At 41.1% G+C, this 25176-nt stretch overlaps 1 protein-coding gene across 2 annotated transcripts; it reads left to right on the top strand.

Annotated features, from left to right (window-relative positions):
* The first annotated feature begins 192 nt into the window (after positions 1 to 192).
* On the top strand, positions 193 to 11658 carry vps26bl (vacuolar protein sorting 26 homolog B, like). 2 transcript variants are annotated; one of them, XM_039777394.1, is made up of 7 exons: positions 193 to 567; positions 5034 to 5190; positions 6768 to 6932; positions 7464 to 7639; positions 7746 to 7888; positions 9401 to 9567; positions 11301 to 11658. In XM_039777394.1, the coding sequence occupies exons 1-6, from the start codon at positions 345 to 347 to the stop codon at positions 9536 to 9538; spliced, it is 1002 nt and encodes a 333-aa protein (XP_039633328.1). In that variant the 5' UTR covers positions 193 to 344; the 3' UTR covers positions 9539 to 9567; positions 11301 to 11658. The 2 variants fall into 2 exon arrangements, with proteins under 2 accessions (XP_039633328.1, XP_039633327.1); XM_039777393.1 differs by having other exon boundaries at positions 9401 to 11658.
* The last annotated feature ends 13518 nt before the right edge of the window (positions 11659 to 25176 follow it).

Genomic DNA, 25176 nt, shown 5'->3' with positions numbered 1-25176 from the left:
TGCGCCAAAAAAGTGCAGACAAATTCCTTGTAATGAGAACATATATTAATTTTAAATAGAACAATTCAACCTTATATTGCTAGTATATCACTGCCCGCGTAGTTTTCATCACGAGTTTAAAAAAGCTAAGAAAAAGAAAATAAATCGGTTTCTAACTACAGCTTTCCTTCACGTGACTGTCCGCGCATGCGCACTCAACCGGTTGTAACTCGAAATATTCAATAATCTAGGAAGCGTTGCGCTGGAGTCTGGACATTTTACAGCCAAAAAAAACGAGAAGAAAGTCCAGTGTGTTGTTTTCTAAGAAAAGGAGGATCCAGTGACCACTTGACTGACCAGCAGCTATGAGCTTCTTTGGTTTTGGTCAGAGTGCGGACATCGATATAGTTCTGAATGACGCCGAAACCAGAAAGAAAGCGGAGCATAAAAGCGAAGACGGCAGGAAGGACAAATATTTTCTCTTCTACGACGGCGAAACGGTGTCGGGGAAAGTCAACGTGACGCTCAAGTACCCTGGAAAGAGGCTGGAGCACAACGGCATCAAGATTGAGTTTGTTGGCCAGATAGGTGAGCGGCTGGCAGGCCTGCGTTTCACACCGAGCCCGCTGAGAGAAGTAGCCAAAGTATTACAGGAGATGTTAGGGAGCTAGCTCCGGGCGCTGACTCCACTACTAAACTCTCCCACGGTGTAGTTTATTAAATGTACCACCAGTTTATTAAATGTACCACCGTGAGGAACGTGTGTAGCACTCGGAAAGCTACGCTGGCCCTGACTGTTGTAACAAGTGTCAGGTCTCGTGACAGATGTGAGTGCATGCTAACCTCAGCTGACACACCAGCCATTGGCTAGCTGTCGCATTCACCTCTGACCCTATTCCTTTTGAAAACTGTTATGTCAGATTACAACAACTGTGACTTGTAGCCATAGCTTGTTGCTAGTTTACGAATAAAAGTCCACGGCTGACGTTACCCGTACTGCAATTAGTAGCAGCTTGCAAATAAAGGTTGTTGTGCTATGGACCTTTTTTCACAGCAGACATGTTGACTTGTCATAGTAGGAAAAACACAGCTGAAATTGATAACCTTAACAATGGCTCAGTTCCATCAAGTGTCCCAGTAAGCTATATCAGTGAGTCAGCATGCCCAATACCAGGGTCTCTCCTAAGTGGAATGCAGCCATCAGTAATGGTTTTGAATACATCTGTGCTTTTCCTACTATAACATGTCAACATGTCTGCCGTGAAAAAGGTCTATTAACAAAACTGATCTTTAACACTGAACATGATGATGCGAAACGTAATAGCCCATACTGTACAACTCGAACTGAAGTTGACCTCCGAAGTGGGAGAATGTAACTAAGGAAATGTATCTCATTACTGTACTTACTACTTGATACTTCTATCACAGTTACCTAAACAATTCAGATTGAAATATTTAACTTTTCACTAACTCCACTTAGGGCTGCTCGATTATGGAAAAAAATATAATCACGATTATATCGGTCAGTATTGAAATCACGATAATTTAACACGATTACTCGTTGACTTCTGGAAAGATGTTGCAATTATTGAACTTAAAAAACTGTGGAAAAACTTAGATAAATCAACAGAAAAAAAAACATACAACTGTGATATTTGCCTTAATGTTTTTCCTATTTAAACTTTATTTTATCATTCAGAACACAAGAGAAAATAAGAGTTTACTTTCAAAACATAATGAGCTAAATAATTGTTTTTCTCGATTATTCTGTTTTTGTGATCATTGGGAGCCGAAATCATAATCACGATTAAATTTTGATTAATTGCACAGCCCTAACTCCACTGCATTAATCTGACAGTTAAATTATAGCGACTAGTAGGAGTTTAACAGAAAACGTATTATGAGTTTATAAAAATGGAATTTGTTACAGATGACACTGCCCAGTAGTGTATTGAGTAGTTGAGTAGGCATCTAGCATTCAGCTGCATAATGAGTACTATTACTTCTGATACTTAAAGTGCAATCTGTTGATAATATGTCTGTACCTTTTTTACATACCAGTGCAGTGCCTGTTCAAAGCAGTTTGGAACGTTGCAGCTTTTTTCGAAAACTGTATACTTAACAACTTCACACTTGTCATGGCGTGTCCTTGGGACCTGAGCAACGCATGTCAGGACATATTGTACTGTAGCAATGCTAGAGCCTAAGTGCCATTTGGGTGCAAAAGCTGACACCAACTTTTAATTGTTAATGTTTACATAAGTGTGAAATGACATAATTTTGTCGCCTGAGCCGACAGGCACACTGCATCCAGAGCAGGGGTGTCGGACTGGGGGGGAAAAAGGTGGACTGAGTACCCAGGGCCCTCATGTGAGGAGGGGCCCAAAAAGATGCTAGAATGAATAGCTGTGCATGCGGGATCCATATGCCTTTCTACAGGGCCCAGAATTTTGTATTACGCCCCCTGATCCGGAGTGTGTGGAGCATTACCGAGACGGGAGATGGCTACCGTAATGCCCCGTATATGAGCACAATGCTCCTGTTGTCTGCTCTTAGGAATTGTCAGTCACACAAACTCACAGAGGTTGCTCGATATACAGTTAGATGTAAGATTTTGAATGCAGGACCTTAACTGATAATTGAGTATGTTTTTTTACATTGTTGTATTCCTGTCCCGGATCTGAATACTCCACCATCAAAAATCACGCAACTTATTTATTTATTTATTTTGTCAAGTTAGAGTGCATTTATTAATACACACCCTGATTTTGTGTCAGAACTCTAGATGTGTCCCGAAAGCATCAAGTCAGTTTTACATGGTGAACTTTTAGTTGTGGTAAAGTCAAACCAGTAACGAATTAATTTGAAATCTGCAGCCTCAACAAAGTGTCGAGCCAGCCTCAGGACCCACTTGATTTAAAAAAAGACAGTCCCTCATTCAGAGTAGCTACTAGGGGTGGTACGGTTCATGAAAAAACACCCGAACCGCTCGGTTCGCTAGTCTCGGTTCGGAGCGTGTGTGTACCGCACGGTTCGTCAGTACACTGTTAATGTGCACTAACCTCTTACTGCCGTAGTGCCCACTTTGACGAGCGGGATGGGCGTGACAAAGGCAACCCATGGCAGCTGATTGGACGATGTGACGCGATCGTCCAATCAGCTGCCATAGGTCTGGCTGGTCCCTAATTTCAAAGCCAAACTGTCATGGCGGCTCGTTCAGAATACGATCTCATATTCTACTAAAATAGTTCACCGAAACGTGTTTCTGAAAACATTTTAAGCGAGAAATAGGCCATGCAGTTGCTGAATCTGTCTTCATTTCAGATCGACAAAGGTCAGTTTAAAAGATTTTCGTCAGATTTTGAGAGACACCGAGCCGACCGCTCCTCAAGTGGAGTGGGGTGCCGCTGCAGGTCACGTCACGTCACCTGCAGAAATGTCCAGTGGGAGAGAGGCTGCCCAGAGCTGGAGGATGCGCCAGCGTCGTTTATAGTCTGGTGTGTGGGAACATTTTGGATTTCATGGTACCTATGATGAAATAAAACAATATATAGAACTGCCACTGTGTGCATGTTTTGTGCAACATGCATTCAATATGCTAATTTTAGCTATATATCATATGCTGAAGTATATTCTGGAGCGTTAAAGATTAAAAGAAAAAAATAACAAGAACCGTACAGAACCGAAAACCGTGACCCTAAAACCGTGATACGAACCGAACCGTGGGTTTTGTGAACCGTACCACCCCTAGTAGCTACAGCTTCTTTTTTTTTTTTGCATCCTTTCAAAGGTACATTCTGTTGTATTTTTATTTCTTTTGTAATTGATTCAAAGGCAGTCTGTCTAGTTTAGCTTAGTTTGCAGCAACAGTAGGGATTTCCTCTGACTTTGTCCTTTCCAGACCCTTAGGCCAGCCACACACTGCCTGCGTGGCGTGAGCGTGGTGTTTCTGTTGCGTGTGAGCTGCGTGGCGGCTGCGTGGATTTTTCTACATCCTTGCACACCAGAAACGTGTCTGACGCGGTGCTGCTAGCCTTGTCTGGACACATTGATAAAATGAAATACCATGTTAAATATAAATACATATACAAATTTGATTACAGCAAAGACAACGTCGGCAGTATTGACGGCAAAATAGGCTACAGAATATTTCGTTCGTTCGTTGACAGGTGCTATATTTGAAAATCGATAATTATTTTTTTTAAATTACATTTTTATATCTGCATTTATGTCAAAACCTCGAGACTTTCAAACACCAAAATGTCATTTATTAATATGTATTTGTGTGAAAACGACATATAAACATCTTTTCCTATTCTATTTTGCCTGGAAATGCTTCCAACGCGTGTCGCGTGAAAAATAGGCGTCAGTTCTATTTCTAGTAGGCACGCGTTTTCAGCGCGGCTCGAGCCACGCCTGAGACGTTCGTGTCACGCAGGCAGTGTGCAAGCTCTAACCTGTTACCATGGGAGACACGCCAGCTGACACGCTCACGCCACGCAGCCAGTGTGTGGCCGGCCTTAGAGCATGCATAAATGCATCTTGACATTTTTCACCACTGATGAGCCCCTTCTTTTTCTGTTCCCCACCATTTGTTTCCAAATAAAGAAGAAGTACTTTGGATCAGCGTAGAATGGCAAAATGGCAACCTTTAAGGGGGCCTTTTAAAAAAAAAAAAAAAAAAAGAAGAAGAAAAACTGAGGTTGTTTATATGGTGGACACAAAGGTTGCCTCACACCCGATTGTTTAGAGCTGCAGTGGATGAACTGGGATGGTCCAGTCAATGAGTTTATTATTATTATTATTATTATTATTATTATTATTATTATTATTATTATTATTATTATTCATTAGCCTGGTAGTACTTCAGCTAAAACAGATTTGACTTAGACAATAGTCAAGACAAACCTATTACAGTTTTCTTCTGCCATCAGATCAAATCTTGGCTGTTTTCAGCTGTCAGCGCTGAAGGAAAGGCTTGTACCAACTCTTTATTAGAATGTATAACTCTGCCCGCTGTAGCTGTCTGATGCTGGTCATGTGTCTTATTTCAGAGCTGTACTACGACAGAGGAAACCACCACGAGTTTGTCTCTCTTGTGAAAGACTTGGCTCGGCCAGGGGAGCTCACACAGTCCCAGACGTTTGACTTTGAGTTCACACATGTGGAGAAGCCCTACGAGTCTTACACCGGTCAGAACGTCAAATTGCGGTAAGCTTTGCTGTGTGCACTGCGCATGGTGTGCATAGATTATTTGCAATCTATAGTATGTAGGAATTTCTCACATGCACCATACACTTCTATTTAAATAGCACCGCTTAGAATAGTTCAAAGCCACATTCATGTTGGCAGGCAAAAGGTTTCTCAATTCCACTAGATTGAATCTTAATTAAGTCTACATTAGATAAGTCTCCTGAATTATTGGTTTTGAAGTATCCATACAGTCAGCTGATGGCATGTACCATGTCACTGATGCAATGCCTTAAGGGGAGGAAACCACAGCAGATCCTATCCTTTTTGCTTGTTTCCGCATTTGTGTAAGTCCAATATCACAAATATTAGCAGATATATTTCTTTGTCTTCTACTTGTCCAACACTTCAGATCATGACATGATCATAACAGCATCAACACAGTGATACCTCACTACTTGTTATCAAGGTATCTCGATGCATGTTAATATGTTATTGTTAGCATGTTAACATACTGGTGGTAAAGTTAGTATGCAACATGCTAAAAGGCTAATGTTCACACGTTAAAAGAATAGTTTGACATGTTGGGAAATCCGCTTTTTTACCGAGAGTTTGATGAGAAGATTAATACCACTCATATTTGTGAAAATTGGAAATTACAGTGTTACAGCAGCAAAATATCAAACAAAGAGCACACCTACAGAATATACATGAAATAATAAATAGGATAGAATACAAGAACAAATATTTAAAATAAATACAAGTTAGGAATAAAATTGTACAAATGCTTAAATAGTATTAATAAAGACAATAAAGTAAGTAAACCTATTGTGCAAGTTGCACTTGGTGCAGTATTGTGATGTATATGAGTCTTATCTACACTCAGTGATGAAGTGTTAGAAAGTTGTATTCCTGGCTGTTGCTCCATATTTAACATACAGACATGAGCTTGGTATCAATCTAACTTTAAGAATGAAAGTGAATAAGCCTGTTTGCCAAAAAGTTGAAGTATTTCTCTAATATGATTGGTAACTGCACAGCTGACTGTATGTAACCCTGACCAAGTCCAGCTCAGACTGACACGTCCTAATGCGGCCACTGTAAAGGGGATACACCTTTTTTTTTAGAACAACATGGCCTTTCTTCTGCCAAAACTTTAGGGCTGCTTGATTGTGGGGGAATAAAATCATCATCATGATTATTTTGGTCAGTATTAAAATCACAATTATTGCCCTGCAGTCCCATGTCCCTATGTCCCTATCGGAGTGTACGTGTGTGTGTGTGTGAATGTTTATCTGAGGAACAGGTGGCACCTTGTACGGCAGCCTCGGCCACAGTGTATAAATGTGAATGGTTCCTGTACTATGTAAAAGCGCTTTTAAGTAGTCGTTAAGACTAGAAAAGCGCTATATAAATACAGGCCATTTACATTTAAAGAAATCAACAGTGAAAACACCTTGAAAGATGTAACGTGCAGAATAATAGTTCTCCTTCTGCTAGTTGGGCATTGATCATCGCCTCCTCTTTATCCTCGGTTATAGTGCTACAGTCTGGTAGTCTGCTTTCATAGCCATGGGATCGGTTTTGTTTTCTTCCAGCTACTTCCTGAGGGCGACAGTAGGCCGGAGACTGAATGACATCAGCAAAGAGCTGGACATTGTGGTGCACACGCTCAGCACCTACCCTGAGCTCAACTCCTCCATCAAGATGGAAGTGGGGATCGAGGACTGTCTACACATAGAGTTTGAGTACAATAAATCCAAGTATGACTTATTTCTTTTGGATCAGAAGTATACCTGTTAATTGTACCTGTACACACTTAGTGTCAAAACTGGTCTCACAGCACGTATCTCCACATCACATCTCAATATTCTTGGAAAATTATGTACAATAATTACTTGCTGCAATCATTTATCAGCTACATGTGCAAAATATGTTATTTATTCATTCACAGCTGCTACTTATTATTCACATTGTACTTATTTGTCTGTACTGTATTTATATTGACACTGCACTACGATATAATTTGTACAATCCATTTGAAAGAATCTTTTTAACCTAATCTCCCTTCTACTAATGTTTTTATTTATTTCTTACTGTAGCTATGTTACTTTATACACTTATTGCTCTTTTCTAACTCTTATTTTACCTTGAATTTGACTGTGAGCAACTGCAACTAAATAATTTCCCTGAGGGGCTCAATAAAGTATTCTGATTCTGTTTTTTTCAGAAGAGCACGAGAGAGCGGGAAAACGAGTGTTTGGTTTTTGACAGATCTTGCCGTTTGCTTGCAGGTATCACCTTAAAGACGTGATTGTTGGGAAGATTTACTTTCTGTTGGTGAGGATTAAGATCAAGCACATGGAGATCGACATCATCAAGCGGGAGACGACCGGCACCGGGCCAAACGTCTACCATGAGAACGACACCATGGCCAAGTATGAAATCATGGACGGTGCACCGGTCCGAGGTAACAATGAGGCTTTTTACCGTCTCTGGTGGGTGATGAACTGTGTTTCTGTTGTGCGTTCATTTGTCACACTCTACTAATCTGCTTCCAACTTGTTGTGCTGCAGGGGAGTCCATCCCCATCAGGCTGTTTCTGGCAGGCTATGAGATGACGCCCACAATGAGGGACATTAACAAGAAGTTCTCAGTGCGGTACTACCTCAACCTGGTCCTCATAGACGAGGAGGAAAGGCGCTATTTCAAGCAGCAGGTACTCGAACTGCAACTTTATTTGTGTCCCAGAAGGGCGATTGGGTGTGCAGCAGGTATAAACACATAAAAGATACATAAATACATACGAGGTAGACAGACAGTCAGGATTCGGGTGGGGTGTCCCTAGAGTAAAGCGTGATTTATGATCCTTTGGAGTCTCCATGCAGAGCTTTCGCCGTAGCCTACGTCAGTTGCGTAAAGTTTATACTTGTGCGTTGTTGTGCGCGTGGATCTCTTTAAGAGAATAGCAGGGCTATTGACGGCGTGGGGAGTGTGTGGTAGAGCGAGAGAGAGAGAGAGTGACGGTGATTATCTTCAGAGTGAGTAGTGACTCTAGAGTCAGAGTGAGAGAAACAAAGAGTCCCCCCTGTTCTTTCTGACCACGGTGAGACATCTGTAGCAGGAGAAGTTAACCCTCTCCTTAATTTCATGTTTATGGAGAAGGAGAACCAGGAAATGAGTTGGGGCGGGGGGGGGGAATGCAACGCTATCAAGCAACAGCCGAGAGATCTGAAACGTGTAGTTACATTTTTTTAAATCTCTTAATTCTGGACCAATTTCAAAGATTGTTGTTCCCATCAGTCACTTGGACACAAACACATAGGAACATAGGGTCCAGGTTGAAAAAAAAACGCAGTCACCCTTTAAGGTTTCGTTGCTCACTTCTCACTCAACTTCTAACTGCACAGGGTTTCATTGGGTCTCAAAAAGTCTAAAATTTCAAAATCATAATTGTAGGCCTTAAAAAGTACTAAATTCGCTAAAGTATTGTGTTCTACGTCTTATCATTTTAAATAGGTCATGTTATGCTACCCTCTAATGCTCTTTGAAATGCTCCCGCAGAGCTTTAGAATGTTTTTGAATGAATTTCATGGTGTTGTAGTTCTTTCTTTTGCTAGTTGAAATATAATTCGCTGTGTCACGACTACAAATGAGACCAACATACAACTTAAATTGCAGCCAATCAGCTTTCGTGTTATTGGTGCAAGTCTCTTTCGGATTGTACCACAGACGGATTTTATTCTTAAGCCATGGGGAAATTGCGACAAAGTGCAAATTTAGCGATTCTTGGCTTGAAAAAAAACTGAATTTAGGGCTCGGTAAAGCCAGTTGCTAACAACGTAATTAAAGCCTACTGCTGCTTATGCAAGAAATATTCTCATAGAATTATAATAGAGGCCTTCAGCTAGTTGAGCAAGCAGATGACTGAAAGGATAAACCTCATTATTAGCCATGCATAATAATGCAGTACGGTAAACTAACTTCATTCAAGTGAACATTGATTGATTGAAGAAGTCAAAGCGACACTAGACACTGGACAGCTCACGGATGTAATTGTGTTAAAGAATCCCTACTATTCAGGCATTACAAAGTTTGATATATGTTCATTTCTAGATCAACGTTTTGACCCTCGGTCACAATACCCAGCAGGGTAGCTGTGAGAAATCGCCACTGGCGTAGTCCCCTGTAGCGTCTTGTTCTTCATTAGGTCTGTGTTGTGTGGTTGCAGGAGATCACCCTGTGGAGGAAAGGGGACATAGTGAGGAAGAGTATGTCTCACCAAGCGATCATCGCCTCCCAGCGCTTCGAAGGCTCCTCCAACCCAGAGAAGAGCCAGACCCCGAGCAATGCCGAAGAGGACAGCTAAAGCCCAGCATGCACTTCACCCCCTGTGTAGTGAGTGTCTGAGCCAAACACAGTGCAGACATTCTGAATGTGAATATCATGTTTTTGCATTGAGATGGAATGCGCTGCTCTGTGTGTGTGTGTGTGTGTGTGTGTGTGTGTGTGTGTGTGTGTGTGTGTGTGTGTGTGTGTGTGTGTGTGTGTGTGTGTGTGTGTGTGTGTGTGTGTGTGTGTGTGTGTGTGTGTGTGTGTGTGTGTGTGTGTGTGTGTGTGTGTGTGTGTGTGTGTGTGTGTGTGTGTGTGTGTGTGTGTGTGTGACAAACAGTCCGACTCAGACTGTAGTTGCAGGTTTCTTTCAACCACCTTAAAGCAGAGATCTTCAACAGGGGCTCCGGGACCCCTAGGGGGTTCCTGCAGGGGGGGCTGCCAAATTATTAATATTTTGAAAGTTTCCAAGAAAAATTAAAATATCCTAATATGAATCCAACATTTTATTTGCAACATTATTACCAAAGCTAAATCAACTTCACAATTTGTGAACCCCCCCCCACTGATGATAGGCTCACTGGCCCATAGGTCACTAAGATCCACAGATCCAGTTCACCCTGCCACATGTATGTTTAACATTAAAACATGATTTATAAAATCATGCCAACAATTATTTGAATAGCTTAGTATTTTATGCACTAAAAAGGTGTGTAGAAAGGTTTTAGGCCGCCCACACGTTATTGTAGGCCCAGTTTAATATGCAACTACATTTTATACAATATATTTTATGTAGTAGGGGATCCCTGCTCTGTGTCTCTTTCAGCTAAGGGGTCCTTGGCTTAATAAAGGTTGAAGACCCCTGCCTTAAAGTACCAGCTGGGTGAAATTTATCCACATGGAAACATCATGATCAGACAGTGTCATTGTCAGTTTGTGATCCAGTTCAATGGGCAAACTTCACCCGTCAGATGCACTTAGATGTAATTTGCAAATACTGTTCGACCAGTATCTTGAATTTGTGTGTGTGTGTGTGTGTGTGTGTGTGTGTGTGTTGTGTGTGTGTGTGTGTGTGTGTGTGTGTGTGTGTGTGTGTGTGTGTGTGTGTGTGTGTGTGTGTGTGTGTGGACAGTATGAGAGCCACTGCGGGTGTATTTCTAACACAAGCTTTCCTTCAAACTACTTCCTTGGCTGGAAGACTGCGCTGTGCAGAAACGGTAGTCATACAGTAGCTTTCTACAAAGTGGGTAAACAATAGATCGTACAGTACATTTCTGTAAGTTTACTCAACGGAATGTGAGATTCATTCATTCACTGAAGATGATTTCGCTGCCATGCCCTCTACTGAGAAACCGCTCCTCTCATTTGGTTTGAATTCAAAAATGTTTTTTGCTCCTTCATTTAAAAAAAAGAAAAAACGAGCAATGACTCCTCGCCACAGAAAGCGAAAAACAAGTATAAGGCTTTAAAAATGCTCTGAAAGAAAGGAAATACATTTACATATTTGTGTAAGACGATGATTAATATTTTCATACATTCCAATGCTCTCATCAGAAATAGGCATGGCTGTAGAGTATTTATTTTTTAACAAAACTTCCATTTTGATGCAGCATTTGACATGTTTGATGTATCAGTGGGTTGTGGCTCGGTGTCGGCTGTTAGTCACTGCTGCTAAAACAAACGTGGCACTTATGAGCGCTGTGGGGTTGTTCTTCCGTCACGGTAACCGGCTCTGATAGTTTGAAGCCCTTGCTTTCTTATTTGCACTATGATCTCATTCTGCTTTTCTCTGCTCTCAGTGCTGTTTATAAACTGGACTCATGGCAGGGCTCGGGAGCGGAGTGAAAATCCGACTCCACTATCCCCGGGGATCACTTCAAATCTAATATGGACAGTATTCCACCCGCGTTTAGTGACAAAGGGAGTCCTGCCGGGACCGACTGTCCTGTGTGGTTAGTTAGCGTTGTGCCTAAGGGTTTATTGCCAAAATGTTTCAGTGCAATACTATAGAACTACTGCCACAGTGATATTCTCCGCCCTTTCTCCCCATTTAGACTGTGCTCATCTCTTAATCCACTACAGTCACCTATCCTGGAATAAAAAAAAAAAATGGGTTCACTGCTAAAAGGTTTTCAAATAATGGTATTGTGAAGAACATGAATGTATGAGAAATGCAACTCTGTCATATTGAGTGCTTGAGAGCAGAAACTGAAAAATCCCAAACTCTGTGCAGGGAGAGTAGATCATTGAGTTCCTGTGCCATGACTCCTTTTTATTTATTTTTTCCCTTTTTCTTAAAAAAAAAATCTATGTTCTCCATCCTGAAAAAGAGCCCCCTAATGAGTACAAAGTGTGAAGCACTGAAACTGGACCCCAGCACCTACATCACCCTGGCCTGCAACTGTTTGCTTGACGAGCTTTTATGCTGTGCAGCTTCGCGAAATCTATCACTGTGCTAAAGTATTAGACATTTTTATATTTCATACTCTTACTGGCAGTGAGCTACATTGTTTCGGGTTCTGCTGTTGTGCTACAGCAACACGTCCACTGTCGCCAGACTGCTGTTCAGGTAACTGCTAAAATAAAGGATACCCCGAATTTAGCTTATTCACCGTAACCCCCAGAGTTAGACAAGTCCATACATACCCTTCTCATCTCCGTGCGTGCTGTAACGCTGTCTGACGGCTCCAGCGGCAGCAGCCCATCACAGAACAGGCAGGTGAATGGTATTATCAGGCGGAAGAATATAGTACTTGGGCGGAGTGATATGCTCGCAGCAAGCCTGTCTGAGAATATAGTTCCCGGTTTGTTTACGACTAGAAGGCGGCTGTGTCTCATGTTACGTTGTTTTTTGTACACGCTGTGACTCTACAAATCACAACATGTAAACAGGAACATGTTGGCGTTATTTTGTCACAGTTCGGAGCAGTAGGCTAGTTGGAACCAGTTACCTGCAGGATCTGTGCTGGGCTAAGCTAATGCTGGAGCCGTCAGACAGCGTTACAGCACGCACGGAGATGAGAAGGGTATGTATGGACTTGTCTAACTCTGGGGGTTACGTTGAATAAGACAAAGTCTCAATAAGTCGGCGTGTTCCTTTAAGGGCTGACAGTTGTCCTTCTTTTAAAGATTCTTCCTTTGGCATGCTTGATGGTGGCAGAAATCCCTGTCGGCCTCTCCACAGTCTCTTCTAAACTCCGGTCGCGTTAAGGGATTGGGCCAAAATGATCTTGGTGAGGGATGAAGTTTGACTTTAAAAACATAAAAAAATTTAAAATAAGTTATGACATTAATACTTGTTTTGGACCCTTGCAAAAAAAGAGAAATACTCTCCATTGCTAATTTCTATGCTACAGAGACAAACGGGCAAGAGGAGAGAGAGAGAGAGTGGAGGGAAATAAGAGGAAGAGCTGGACTTACTGCTGAGTTGCTGTTCGATCAGAGGCTGAAATAAACAGCAGACACGCACGTGGCCGGTGCGTCTGTGTCTAACTAGCTTACAGCTAACATGCACGTGCTACGCTGGCTGTTTGGGGTGAATAAACACAAACAGCCCAGGGGTCAAATTAGCGCGTATGAAGCAGAGCAAAAATGTCCTTCACTTAGTGTCTGAACACCCATTCAGAGAGAGAAGGTTTCCTCCCTAATAACTACAGATCCACATCTGTTTTTGTTTTTTTTTTAAACTGGCACCTTGACCAGCGTCTTACAGCCGCTCCGTCTTCTAAATAGCGACAGCAGATGTTGCGACACGAGAGCAGGAATGTCTGTAATAGTATTCTACATATTCGTGAATTCGAGTACATTTTATGAAACCATAAATAAGGTGATTGTGTTGCAGCGGTCAACCATGGGGCACAGGGCTCCAGAGAACCGGGGGTAAGAGGAGGCAGGCGGGGGTCAACGGAAACACACACACACACACACACACACACACACACACCCACCAGAGGATGGATACCCGAACCGAGCCTGTCGGGGCCGGGCCGGGTTTGGACAGATATTTAGAAATGATGTTCGGGCTGGGCTCGGTCACATCAGCGCGATAAGCCATTGAATGTTTTACATTTAAAACAGCTTATTATGTAGGAGCGCGCCTGTGTTAACGTGCCCTTGTTGGTCCCTGTGTGCTCATCTGTTGACATCTCTGAATGTCTTCCTACAGCTGCTTAATAAAAGCTTTCCACACAAACAAACATATGTGTCGTTAGTATGAGAAAAAAAATGAGATTTTAACTGTGTCGGGCTCGGACAGAAATATCTTAATGCCTGTCGGGCTTGGGCCGGGCTCGGTTACTGCTCTGTTGGACGCGGGCCGGGCTCGGACAGAAAAAGGCGGACCGATCCGTACGCATTCTAACGCACACATATCACCGACCGTATGATACCAACATCCAAAACATAAGATTCACTCTCAGTGGTTTGTGGGACATGAGAAATACTTGCCACACACTAATGTTTCCAAAATATTAAGACGGCAAAAATACACAGAGGTGGACAAAGCCAGTGAGTGAGCACGTACTTCTGGTCCCAGCAGGCGCTCCGTCAGTGTGGCCCAGGACACACACCCGTATGCTATAAGAATGTGGCTATATGTGGCCCAGACCACCTCGGAATGTGGTCTGAGTGATTCACATCTGTACTCGGAGCTGTCCACTTGTGATCAGATCACACAGGACGGATATTAAAACCAGGTCTGAGCAGGGTCTTGGTCCTACTAGCCGCTGTAGAGACAGATCCCATTTAAGTCCCGCTACCACCGGAGGGGAAAACAACCGTCCGCTCTGCATTGATTTTTGTATTGCGTGAAGGTTTCCTCCTCAACAATTCGGTCTGCTAGTAAACAACAGAAAAAGTCTTAAAAGCTGCTGTGTGGTGATAGGAACTACCAACAACGTAAAGAACCCAGAACAGAAGTTTTTACAAGCTGGCGACCCGAAAAACTGAGCTGTTATGAAGACAAAAGTGGATACAGACGTGAGGAATCAGCAGGAAAAAGGGGGAGACTGTGGGGTCCTGACACTAAGCTAATGTGATGCCCAACGTTGCTTTTGTTAGCTTAGCATAACGTTAGCCTAAAACTGACATTTGGATATTTGACTTGGTACCAAAATGCTTGCTTCCACCGTGGCACGGCCAAACTCACCTTTATGATCCATGGCGCGCACAAACGGCAGCTCTTTAACCATAACTAACTGATTTAACTATTCAGTCTTTTTTTTTTTTTTTAAAAGAGTAAACTTCACAAGAAAAAGAGAAAGTAAAATATAGATCTTGGCGATGGAAACATTCTAATAATTTTCTTCCAGTCTCTAAGCAGAGAATATATTCTGCATTATTTCCCTGCCGAACTCGGCGTCCTTTATTTTGGCTGTTACCTTCATTGGTACAATAACACTTCACTGGAATCTGTTGAAGGAAAGAAAAGTTCCATTCTGGAACCCTAAAGCAGCTTTGGAGTATATACAGCGTGTTTTTTGTGTGGCTGTAATTTTAATTGTTGCCTGTACTGGTACAGACCCAGTAGCTAAACTAACCCAGTTTGTAATAGAGAGTAAACTGAGATTGAAAACGGGACAGAATTATGAAATGTACAGTGTAAATGCACAATGTAAGATGCAATCCTCCTCTTTTGATTATTTCCATGTCATATTTTATCTCCCTGTCTATGAATGTTGATTTAAATCGTTTTATATTCCTGTTTTATTCTAAATTAAAAGGGAGTAACTGAAAACCCCATCTTTTGTGTTGATTGACATGTTCCTTCCTGTGTCCGTGACTGTTGAGACTTGTATTCCTGATGAACATTATAGATATAGGTTTCAGCCATAAAGAAGTTAAGAGAAGTTAAAGAAATTCACACCTACTGTAACTGAGACACAAGCTCGTCTCTCTCACTAACATGACACAGATGCAGTCACATTTTTTTTGCATATTCTTTTTCCTGAAAACCTCAAAATGACAAATATTAGACAGCCTTACATTGTTTACTTGAATGACTCCGACGTGTACATGAGCCGAGGCTTCAAATGCATTCATAAAGAGTTTGATCCCTGCAAGTTTAGTCCTTCTGCCAGTCACAGGGACCTTCTCCAATTCTGTTCATATTTTTGGAATTATTTATTTTTGTTTAATATGGGATTGGGAATTATAATGCATCATGATTGTCCTTAGTAAATGCCACGTCGATGGCCATCATTTCTGCAGTGTGGAACAAATGTCACTAGAGGGCAGGTTTGGATCAAATGATTTTTCTGGGGAAAAGAAGGAAATGATTTGTCTAAGTACATGCCATTGTTCATCTGCATTACTTATAGACGGGCTGTTTAGACATTTGTACCAAGAGATAACCTCCACTACATCTGTTAAGTGTGTATGAGGAGAGTGGAAGCAGAAATAAAGCAGAAACTTGCCGCTCCTGAGGAAGTCCTTTTTGCTTGTATGCGGTGTGCAGACAGACTTTCCAATGACTCATCCGTCATGTAAAACAGGGAGTGAAACTAGCAGTCGAAGAGATTCCACAGGAATGATATCGCGGCCTGATATTATGTGATGACAGTGTGCCTTCTTGATATCTAGTTAGAATGTCTTCTACATCAAAGAAAGCCTTGCTGCTAAGAAAGAAAGTCCCTGGGTTAAGTTTCTGTTGTCCAGTGGCACATCTGCCACATAAGCTTCTTCTGAAATTCCTTACGTTGGTGATCTAGAGTTATTGAATAGTGGCACACGAAAAGGCAGACATCAAAGTGCTCAGTGGACAGGGGCACCTGGGTGGCTCACCTGGTCGAGTGTGCGCCCCATGTACAGAGGCTTGGTCCTTGAGGCAGCATCCTCCGGTTCAATTCCAACCTGGAGCCTTTTGCTGCATGTCGTTCCCTCTCTCTCTCTCTCTCTCTCTCCCCTTTCATGTCTATGCTGTCCTGTCAAATAAAGGCCTAAAATGCCAAGAAAAAAAGCTCACTAGACAGAAGCAACAACTGCCAATTTGATGTCAGTTGAGATAGATTAGACTCAGTATGAAGAGCAGTTAAATGGAGCTCTTTTTCCAGTAAAAAAACTACTTTCTACTTTTCTTGCACCTGTCCAAATTTGCACACAGCCTGAGGGCAGCAGCTGTGGCTTCTTTGCTTGTCTGTTGAAAATGAGCACATGTAATGACAACATGCCTTTGAGCTAAGGTGCAGCATGGGATCCAGTCTGTGGGAGAAAGATGGAAATTTGGTGCAGGACTTTTTCTCTAACTCACTAATATACTGCATTCAGCATCAATATTCTGTAAAAAGTGTGACAGCAGGGGCAGGTCTACAGAAAAACCTTCCCAGCCCTGGTCACATGACCAATTAATGTTTCCACATATCCACATTTTTGCCTTAAAGGAACAAGCCAGCTTATTGGGCCTTTGTCTTATTCACCGTATCCCCCAGAGTTAAATAAGTCCATATTTACCCTTCTCATTTCCGTGCGTGTGCGGCTCCATCTAGCCTAGCTTAGCCCAGATCCTGGAGCTAACCGGCTCCAACTAGCCTACTGCTCCTAATAAGTGACAAAATAACGCCAACATGTTCCTATTTACATGTTGTGATTTGTATAGTCACAGCGTGTAGAAATAACAAGGTCACATGACACACAGCCATCTTCTAACCGTATACATACTGGGGACTATATTCTCAGAAAGGCGAAGCACTGCTACTACTGCTACTCTCTGCTCGGGGCTTCTCAGGTGCTGCAAGCATATCACTCTGCCCAAGTAGCAGAAGTAGCACTTTTTTTTAAAGTTATTTATGTAATTTATAAGAATCAGAAATACTTTATTGATTACCTGGGAGGAAATTTGGTAGATGAACATAGTTTTCCTTCCTGAATAATATTCTGTACATTTTCATCTCGCTATGGGAATGTTGTTCTTTGTAGATGATGCAAATGAATAAAATACTTAAATGAGAGAAAGCATGCCTTTGAGTTGCCAGAAGAGAAATTAATGTTAATATGCAATGTCAATTAAAGTGAGTTAGTAATGTACAGTATAGTTATTAAATAATTAAGTACGTCAGTGAAATGAAAGGAGTCCCTCATGCCGTTATGACTATATTACGTATACACTGTAAAACATGCATATTGTAAGTGCAGTACTGTGCTCTATACTGTATGTGTTGTCCTTTATGCAAATTGATGTGTATTGTGTTTGTGGTGTAGTTAATGTAAGCCTTTAAAGAGACCCTATTATTCTCCTTTTTGGCGTCATATTTGTACTCTTGGGGTCTACTAGAATAGGTTTACATGCTTTGATGTTCAAAAAAACATATTATTTTTCTCATACTGCCCACCGCTGCAGCTCCTCTGTCTGAAATACTCTGTCTGAGCTATTGGCCCGCCTTCCTGAAAAGCCCAGTCTGCTCTGATTGGTCAGCTGGTCCACTCCATTTGGTCAACCAAATTCCAACAAGCCACTGGGCGCGCTGTGCTTGTTCAGGCAGCAACAATGGGCAGCACAGATGAAAAACTGGGCTGGCCTTTTCAGTCAGTGACATCACTCACTTAGGATTTCAAACAGGAGTGTGGGCGAGCCGTTTTAATAGATGGTAAATTGATAGTTAATTAATCTTTAGTTAATTGTCATTTCACTGTTAGCAAACAGTCATTTTACTGTTAATGAACAATGAAATTCTAATTAATAATTTTTTACTAATTATTAGTAGTGCTGTAAATTAACAGTTTATTGTTACACGTGTGTGTGTGTGTGTGTTTGTGTGTGTGTGTGTTTGTGTGTATATGTGTATATGTGTATGTATGTATATATATATATATATACAGTACAGGCCAAAAGTTTGGACACACCTTATTCAATGCATTTCCTTTATTTTCATGACTATTTACATTGTAGATTCTCACTGAAGGCATCAAAACTATGAATGAACACATATGGAATTATGTACTATTCCTCAAAGTAGCCACCCTTTGCTCTGATTACTGCTTTGCACACTCTTGGCATTCTCTTGATGAGCTTCAAGAGGTAGTCACCTCTTGAAAACCATTTCAGGTGACTACCTCATGAAGCTCATTGAGAAAAAAAGCAAAAAAGCAAAGGGTGGCTACTTTTGAGGAATCTAAAATATAAGACATGTTTTCAGTTATTTCACACTTTTTTGTTAAGTACATAATTCCATATGTGTTCATTCATAGTTTTGATGCCTTCAGTGAGAATCTACAATGAAACGCATTGAATGAGAAGGTGTGTCCAAACTTTTGGCCTGTACTGTGTGTGTGTGTGTATGTATGTATATATATATATGTATATATACACAGACGTGCTCAAATTTGTTGGTACCCTTACAGCTCATTGAAATAATGCTTCATTCCTCCTGAAAAGTGATGAAATTGAAAGCTATTTTATCATGTATACTTGGATGCCTTTGGTATGTCATAGAATAAAGCAAAGAAGCTGTGAAAAGAGATGAATTATTACTTATTCTACAAAGATATTCTAAAATGGCCTCGACACATTTGTTGGTACATTTTGTTGGTTAGAAAAGATAATAAATAACTGGATCATAGCGATATTTCAAACTAATTAGTTTCTTTAATTACTATCACACGTCTCCAATCTTGTCATTCAGCCTATTTAAATGGAGAAAAGTAGTCACTGTGCTGTTTGGTATCATTGTGTGCACCACACTGAACATGGACCAGAGAAAGCAAAGGAGAGAGTTGTCTGATGAGATCAGAAAGAAAATAATAGACAAGCATGGTAAAGGTAAAGGCTACAAGACCATCTCCAAGCAGCTTCATGTTCCTGTGACAACAGTTGCAAATATTATTAAGAAGTTTAAGGTCCATGGAACTGTAGCCAACCTCCCTGGGCGCGGCTGCAAGAGGAAAATCGACCCCAGATTGAAAAGAAGGATAGTGCGAATGGTAGAAAAAGAACCAAGGATAACTGCCAAAGAGATGCAAGCTGAACTCCAAGGTGAAGGTACATCAGTTTCTGATCGCACCACCCATCGCTTTTTGAGCGAAAGTGGGCTCCATGGAAGAAGACCCAGGAGGACTCCACTTTTGAAAGAAAAACATAAAAAAGCCTGACTGGAATTTGCTAAAATGCATATTGGACAAGCCACAATCCTTCTGGGAGAATGTCCTTTGGACAGATGAGTCAAAACTGGAGCTTTTTGGCAAGTCACATCAGCTCTATGTTCACAGACGAAAAAATGAAGCTTTCAAAGAAAAGAACACCATACCTACAGTGAAACATGGAGGAGGCTCTGTAATGATTTGGGGCTGCTTTGCTGCGCCTGGCACAGGGTGCCTTGAATCTGTGCAGGGCACAATGAAATCTCAAGACTATCAAGGCATTCTGGAGCGAAACGTACTGCCCAGTGTCAGAAAGCTCGGTCTCAGTCGCAGGTCATGGGTCCTCCAACAGGATAATGACCCAAAACACACAGCTAAAAGCACCCAAGAATGGATAAGAACAAAACATTGGACTATTCTGAAGTGGCCTTCTATGAGTCCTGATCTGAATCCTATTGAACATCTATGGAAAGAGCTGAAACTTGCAGTCTGGAGAAGGCACCCATCAAACCTGAGACAGCTGGAGCAGTTTGCTCAGGAAGAGTGGGCCAAACTACCTGTTAACAGGTGCACAAGTCTCATTGAGAGCTACAGAAAACGTTTGATTGCAGTGATTGCCTCTAAAGGTTGTGCAACAAAATATTAGGTTAGCGGTCCCATCATTTTTGTCCATGCCATTTTCATTTGTTTTCTTATTTACAAAATATGTTGAATAAAAAATCAAAAGCAAAGTCTGATTTCTGTTAAATATGTAATAAACAATGGTGGATGCCAATTACTTTTGTCGGTTTCAAGTTATTTCAGAGAACATTGTGCATTCTTCATTTTTTGTGGAGGGGTACCAACAAATTTGAGCACGTCTGTATGTATGTATGTATGTATGTATGTGTGTATGTGTGTACACTACTGGTCAAAAGTTTGGGGTCACTTAGAAATGTCCATTCCACTCCATTCCAGACAGAATACCAGCTGAGAACAGTTGCATTGTTTTTTTAATCAGGTCAGCAGTTCTCAGATTACATTATGTGCTTACATAATTGCAAAAGGGTTCTCGACTGTTGTAGAAAGAAGTGTCTGATCTTTAATGCAATATCTACGTCGCCCATTATCAGCAACCATTCATCCAATGTTCCAAAGGCACATTCTGTTTCCTAATCCGATATCATTTTAAAAGGCTAACTGAGAAAACATTGGAGAACCCTTTTGCAATTATGTAAGCACATAATGGAATCTGAAAACTGCTGCCCTGGTTAAAAAAAAACAATGCAGCTGATCTCAGCTGGTATTCTGTCTGTATATACATATACTGTACATATATATAATGGAGTGGAATGGAAATTTCTAAGTGACCCCAAACTTTAATGAAGGGCGAAAAATGTATCATTGCTTTACCAAGCACTTACTAACCAATAACTATGAAAAACATCAGTCGCAACTTTACAATAACCATCCAGATAAAGTTTATAGATGGTTTACAAACCAACTAGTAACCCTTAACAACGTGTTAGGAATATCTGGTCCATCTATCTATGGAATGTTTATAGATGTTTTAAAAATGGTTTCTTAAAAGGTTTAAAAAAAAATTTTAATCATTACCCGATACCTAATATTGTATATGAGGGATATAATGTGTGTAACAATAAACTGTTAATTTACAGCACTAATAATAATAATTAGTAAACATTATTGATTATAATTTTGATTATAGTTTGCCGACAGTTAAATAACAATTAACTAAAGATTAACTAACTATCAATTTGTCATGTATTAATGATGGTTATTATAAAGTGTTACCAGCTAGCCTGACGTGGTCATACTCCGATTCTAGTCAGAATATGAGTCTGATGCTGCTCCACTGGGCTGTGACTATGGGGGGCGTGTTTCAACCGAACCAGGAAAGAAAATGCCTCTGCACTCAATTGGATAGACCAATAACCAATCAGAGCAACGGAGTATGTGACGTATGTTGAGCCATCGGGGCCAGCTGATAAATTAGACTTTTGCCAAATCCCGTAGGAGGGACAAAAACATCTTTCCGATCGACAAATGCCTTGATCGCGGTTCTCTGTTCCTCTTTTAAAATCAGCGCGCTGTCGATATCTTCTATAACATTTGATTACGTTACTGTTGATCATCTGTCCATCGTCGTATAAAGCCTGCCCTGACAATTTGATTGGTCCGAACAGCTCTGGTTCGAGCATAGCTGCTCCACAACGGATCAAGTCCAGACCCAACTTCCCGACCTTAAATGTTGTGGGCGTGGCTAAGTTCGGCTGGCATCCAGGCTAAGAGAAAGCTCTACTTGGAGTAAAATGTGTTTGTTTTTTTGTATTTTATACATCTATTACATACACAAAAAAACGATATAACACACTAAAAGATAGGGAAAATCCCCAAAAGCATAATAGAAGCATTTTACAAAGTAAGTGAATGTATGTAATGATGGTGTGGAAGGATAACTTGAAAAGAATGTAACATGTAGGCTACATGTATACAATGTATGAGTCATACCTGCAGAGGTGTTTAGTGATTCAAGGTGCTTTCTAAATGTGCATGTTGTGGGGGAGACGGAAGTCAAGCATACAGATGCATAAATCCTTTACCAGCCGCAGGTCATTTCACTGGTGGACGTTTCCACTGCCTGACTGACAGTACGGTTCTTCACTTTTATCACCAGGCTGAGGCCGTCTGTCACTGGAGCCTGCATGGTGGAAAGAGAGCTAAAAGAGGCCCGCGGTCATCTGTCTGAGAATATGATCAGCAGGAGCCAGGAGATGAGATCGGGTGACTAGGTTTTAATTTCCTCCTCACTTCCTTAGATTCTCTTTTAGTGCCTCCCTGGAACTATGAGGGAGTTTTATGATCCTCCACCATCCACTTGAAATATTTTACCAAATATATTAACTGGCCAACCTCATTTCACAAGTACATCACTGACAGCAATTGGTCCCAAAATGAGGCTGTAATCTTTAAAGGGCATACCTAAAAATGACAATTAACATGCATGTACCTGATGACCAGACCTGCATAAAAGTTCAAGTGTGTTTTAGCTCCATCCCTCTGTACTGCACTGTTCAGGTCATTGAGAATTGGAACATATTGCATGAATGGCTTGTTTCAAGTCATTGGACATTCCAAAATATGAATTTTGATCATTTCGAGCCCCACTGTGGTAGATTTGCTTCCGTGCCTCAGGACATTGTCTGTGTGTGACACAGCCCCTGTTAAGTTTCAGATGACAAATATATTTCTGCTTTTATAAAAAAATACAAAAATAAAAGACAGCTCTTTTCAAAGAACAGTATGATCCAGGATCAGCTTCTTTTTTTTTTCTTCTTTTTTTTTAAGTGCTGCTGGCTGAAAAAAAAAGTGACATCCTAGTGGACACAGGGGCTAAACTGTAATAATGACAACGGAGGTGAAGTTTGTAGCACTGACGCTACAAGAACAGAGACATGTGAGGTGAATACGGGGCCACACATGTACTTACCACAACCTGGTGTCAAAATAATGGAGTTAAATTGTTCATTTGACCGTCTACAGCAGCTGCTTTTGCATCATGGGTGAAGTTACACAGCATTAAGCTGTTGGGGGCGGGGGGGGGAACTAATGTGTTAATGTGGCCATGCTGCCAGTCCATACAAGCATTGAAAAAAAGCGTTATCTTTCATACATCCAGGTCGCTCCGTAGGTACGGAAGAGGATTTGGGCCACATGTGAACATTTTATTTGAGTTCTGAATTTAAAGTCAGGACTCAAATACAAGTTAACATGTGGCCCAAATCCTCTTCTGCATTTAGGACCTGTATACTGTCCTACTAAATAACTGTTGCATAGAAGCCAGTTTGTCTTTGCTCTATGCCACTATATGCTAACACTACTGGCTAATTTTAAGGAAAGACTGCCTTTACTATATGTTTATCAAGAAAAGCAAGAGTCTTCCTTGAGCGGGAAAGTTCATTCTTAAAAAGAATCTTAACACAAAGGTCACTTACTAGCTTTTTGTGGAAAAATTAAAGATAAATTCATTGGCTATATGCAAATAAGTGGCGAGTCATGGCATATTAGCTACTGTGATTAGCTAGCATTAGACTGGGTAATCCAGCCAAAGTTGCTTGGATATTTCAGAACTAAAAAGCCATTTGGTTATCTTTTAGTTGAACCTTAGTCAATATCATTTGTGTTCCACTTCCGGGATTGCTCCGGTGCTGCAGGAAATTCCGCCTGATGCATGTATTTTCCGTTTCCTTCTGCTTTCTTTCTGTTGGAATTTTAAATTCGGTGGATTTGTGAGGACTATGGTTACCTGCTCCTCAGATCTCTGCAGGGTAAATCCAGACAGCTAGCTAGACTATCTGTCCAATCTGAGTTTTCTCTCACATGACTATTTTGCAGCGGCTCTGTGTGGAGCTTAGCCCCGCCCATGACGATTCTGATTGGTTTAAAGAAATGCCATTAAACCAGAGCACGTTTTCCTCCCATCCCCGAATGCTAGGTGGAGAAACCAGACCATCCTTCAGGGCACTTTGGAGGAGGGTCTGGCAAAGCTAGACTAGTTGAACCTTAACTTAACCCTGGTATATGTGTGTGTGATTGTCGGTTTAAATTATCTTAATCTGGGAGACTAAACTATGTGAAGTTAAAGAAGAAGTAAATAAATGGGAAAATAAAAACACTAATTATAAATCAAGAGTCAACATTGTCAAAACTTTCGTCTTATCCAAACTCCTGTTTTTAGCAGACACCCTTCCTCCATCTCACAGAATGATAATAAAATAAAATAAACAGTGCAAACTTGGTTTGGGGTACAACTAGAGAAGTAACAAAAAGAGAAAAAGAATATGGGGGGTCAGGGGCAGTAGAAATGGGTATAAGATTGTATATTGCCTTTGTTAAAAATGTGTCAGCAGCCATCTCCAGGAATGCTCTCTGGGTCGGTGACCTGTCCAAGTGGAGGAAAAGGAGAGGGAGAGCCAGACAAGGTCCACAATATAACCTCAAATATGAAAAACTTCAAATAGACTGGAATGGCATCTCGAGTAAAATGATGTAAAAAAAAAAAAGTATGATTATAAATATGGTGGGTGTATAAATTATAAAAACCTAACCGACATGAAGGAACCCAGTTCCTGACATTTAAAAAAAATAAGAACCTTTCTGAGAGCATGTGTGATGTGAGATGGCTGATGTCCGTAAACCGACTTGCTGTCAGAGCTGTCGTGTCTAGGAGTTGCTATGTAACAACAACAAAAATGTCCAATGATTTACTGCGACGAAGATGAGACACAACAGCACCTCTTAATGGACTGTTACAGAGCAAAAGAAGTCTGGGACTGAGACAAGTTGAAAGTGTATGGTGTAAATGTTGATCTTTCATATAAATCTGTCATGTACTGCATTATAGATGATATTCTACCAGAGAAACACAAGGAACTGATACAAATAATCATATATGTATTGTATCCTTCAAATTATGGAAGACAAGCTGCTGTATGGTTATGCAACAGACTGTTATAAGCAGTGATGTCGTGTGCAAACAGGTGCTCACTGAGCTAAGGAGAAGAAGAACAAAGAACAGCTTCTTTGTGGCAGGGTTGCCTCAGTGGT

This window comes from Perca fluviatilis, chromosome 16 (assembly GCF_010015445.1).
Source record: "Perca fluviatilis chromosome 16, GENO_Pfluv_1.0, whole genome shotgun sequence".
In the NCBI taxonomy this organism is placed as follows: domain Eukaryota; kingdom Metazoa; phylum Chordata; class Actinopteri; order Perciformes; family Percidae; genus Perca; species Perca fluviatilis.
Note: the sequence above shows the minus strand (reverse complement) of the source record. Positions and strands in the feature narration are given on the sequence as shown.

Excerpts from the sequence above, each read along its gene's own strand:
- vps26bl (XM_039777394.1), top strand. The coding sequence starts at position 345 with ATGAGCTTCTTTGGTTTTGGTCAGAGTGCGGACATCGATATAGTTCTG. Across the intron at positions 6,933-7,463 it reads TTTGAGTACAATAAATCCAA|GTATCACCTTAAAGACGTGA; the intron begins GTATGACTTATT and ends GTTTGCTTGCAG. Across the intron at positions 7,640-7,745 it reads GGACGGTGCACCGGTCCGAG|GGGAGTCCATCCCCATCAGG; the intron begins GTAACAATGAGG and ends GTTGTGCTGCAG.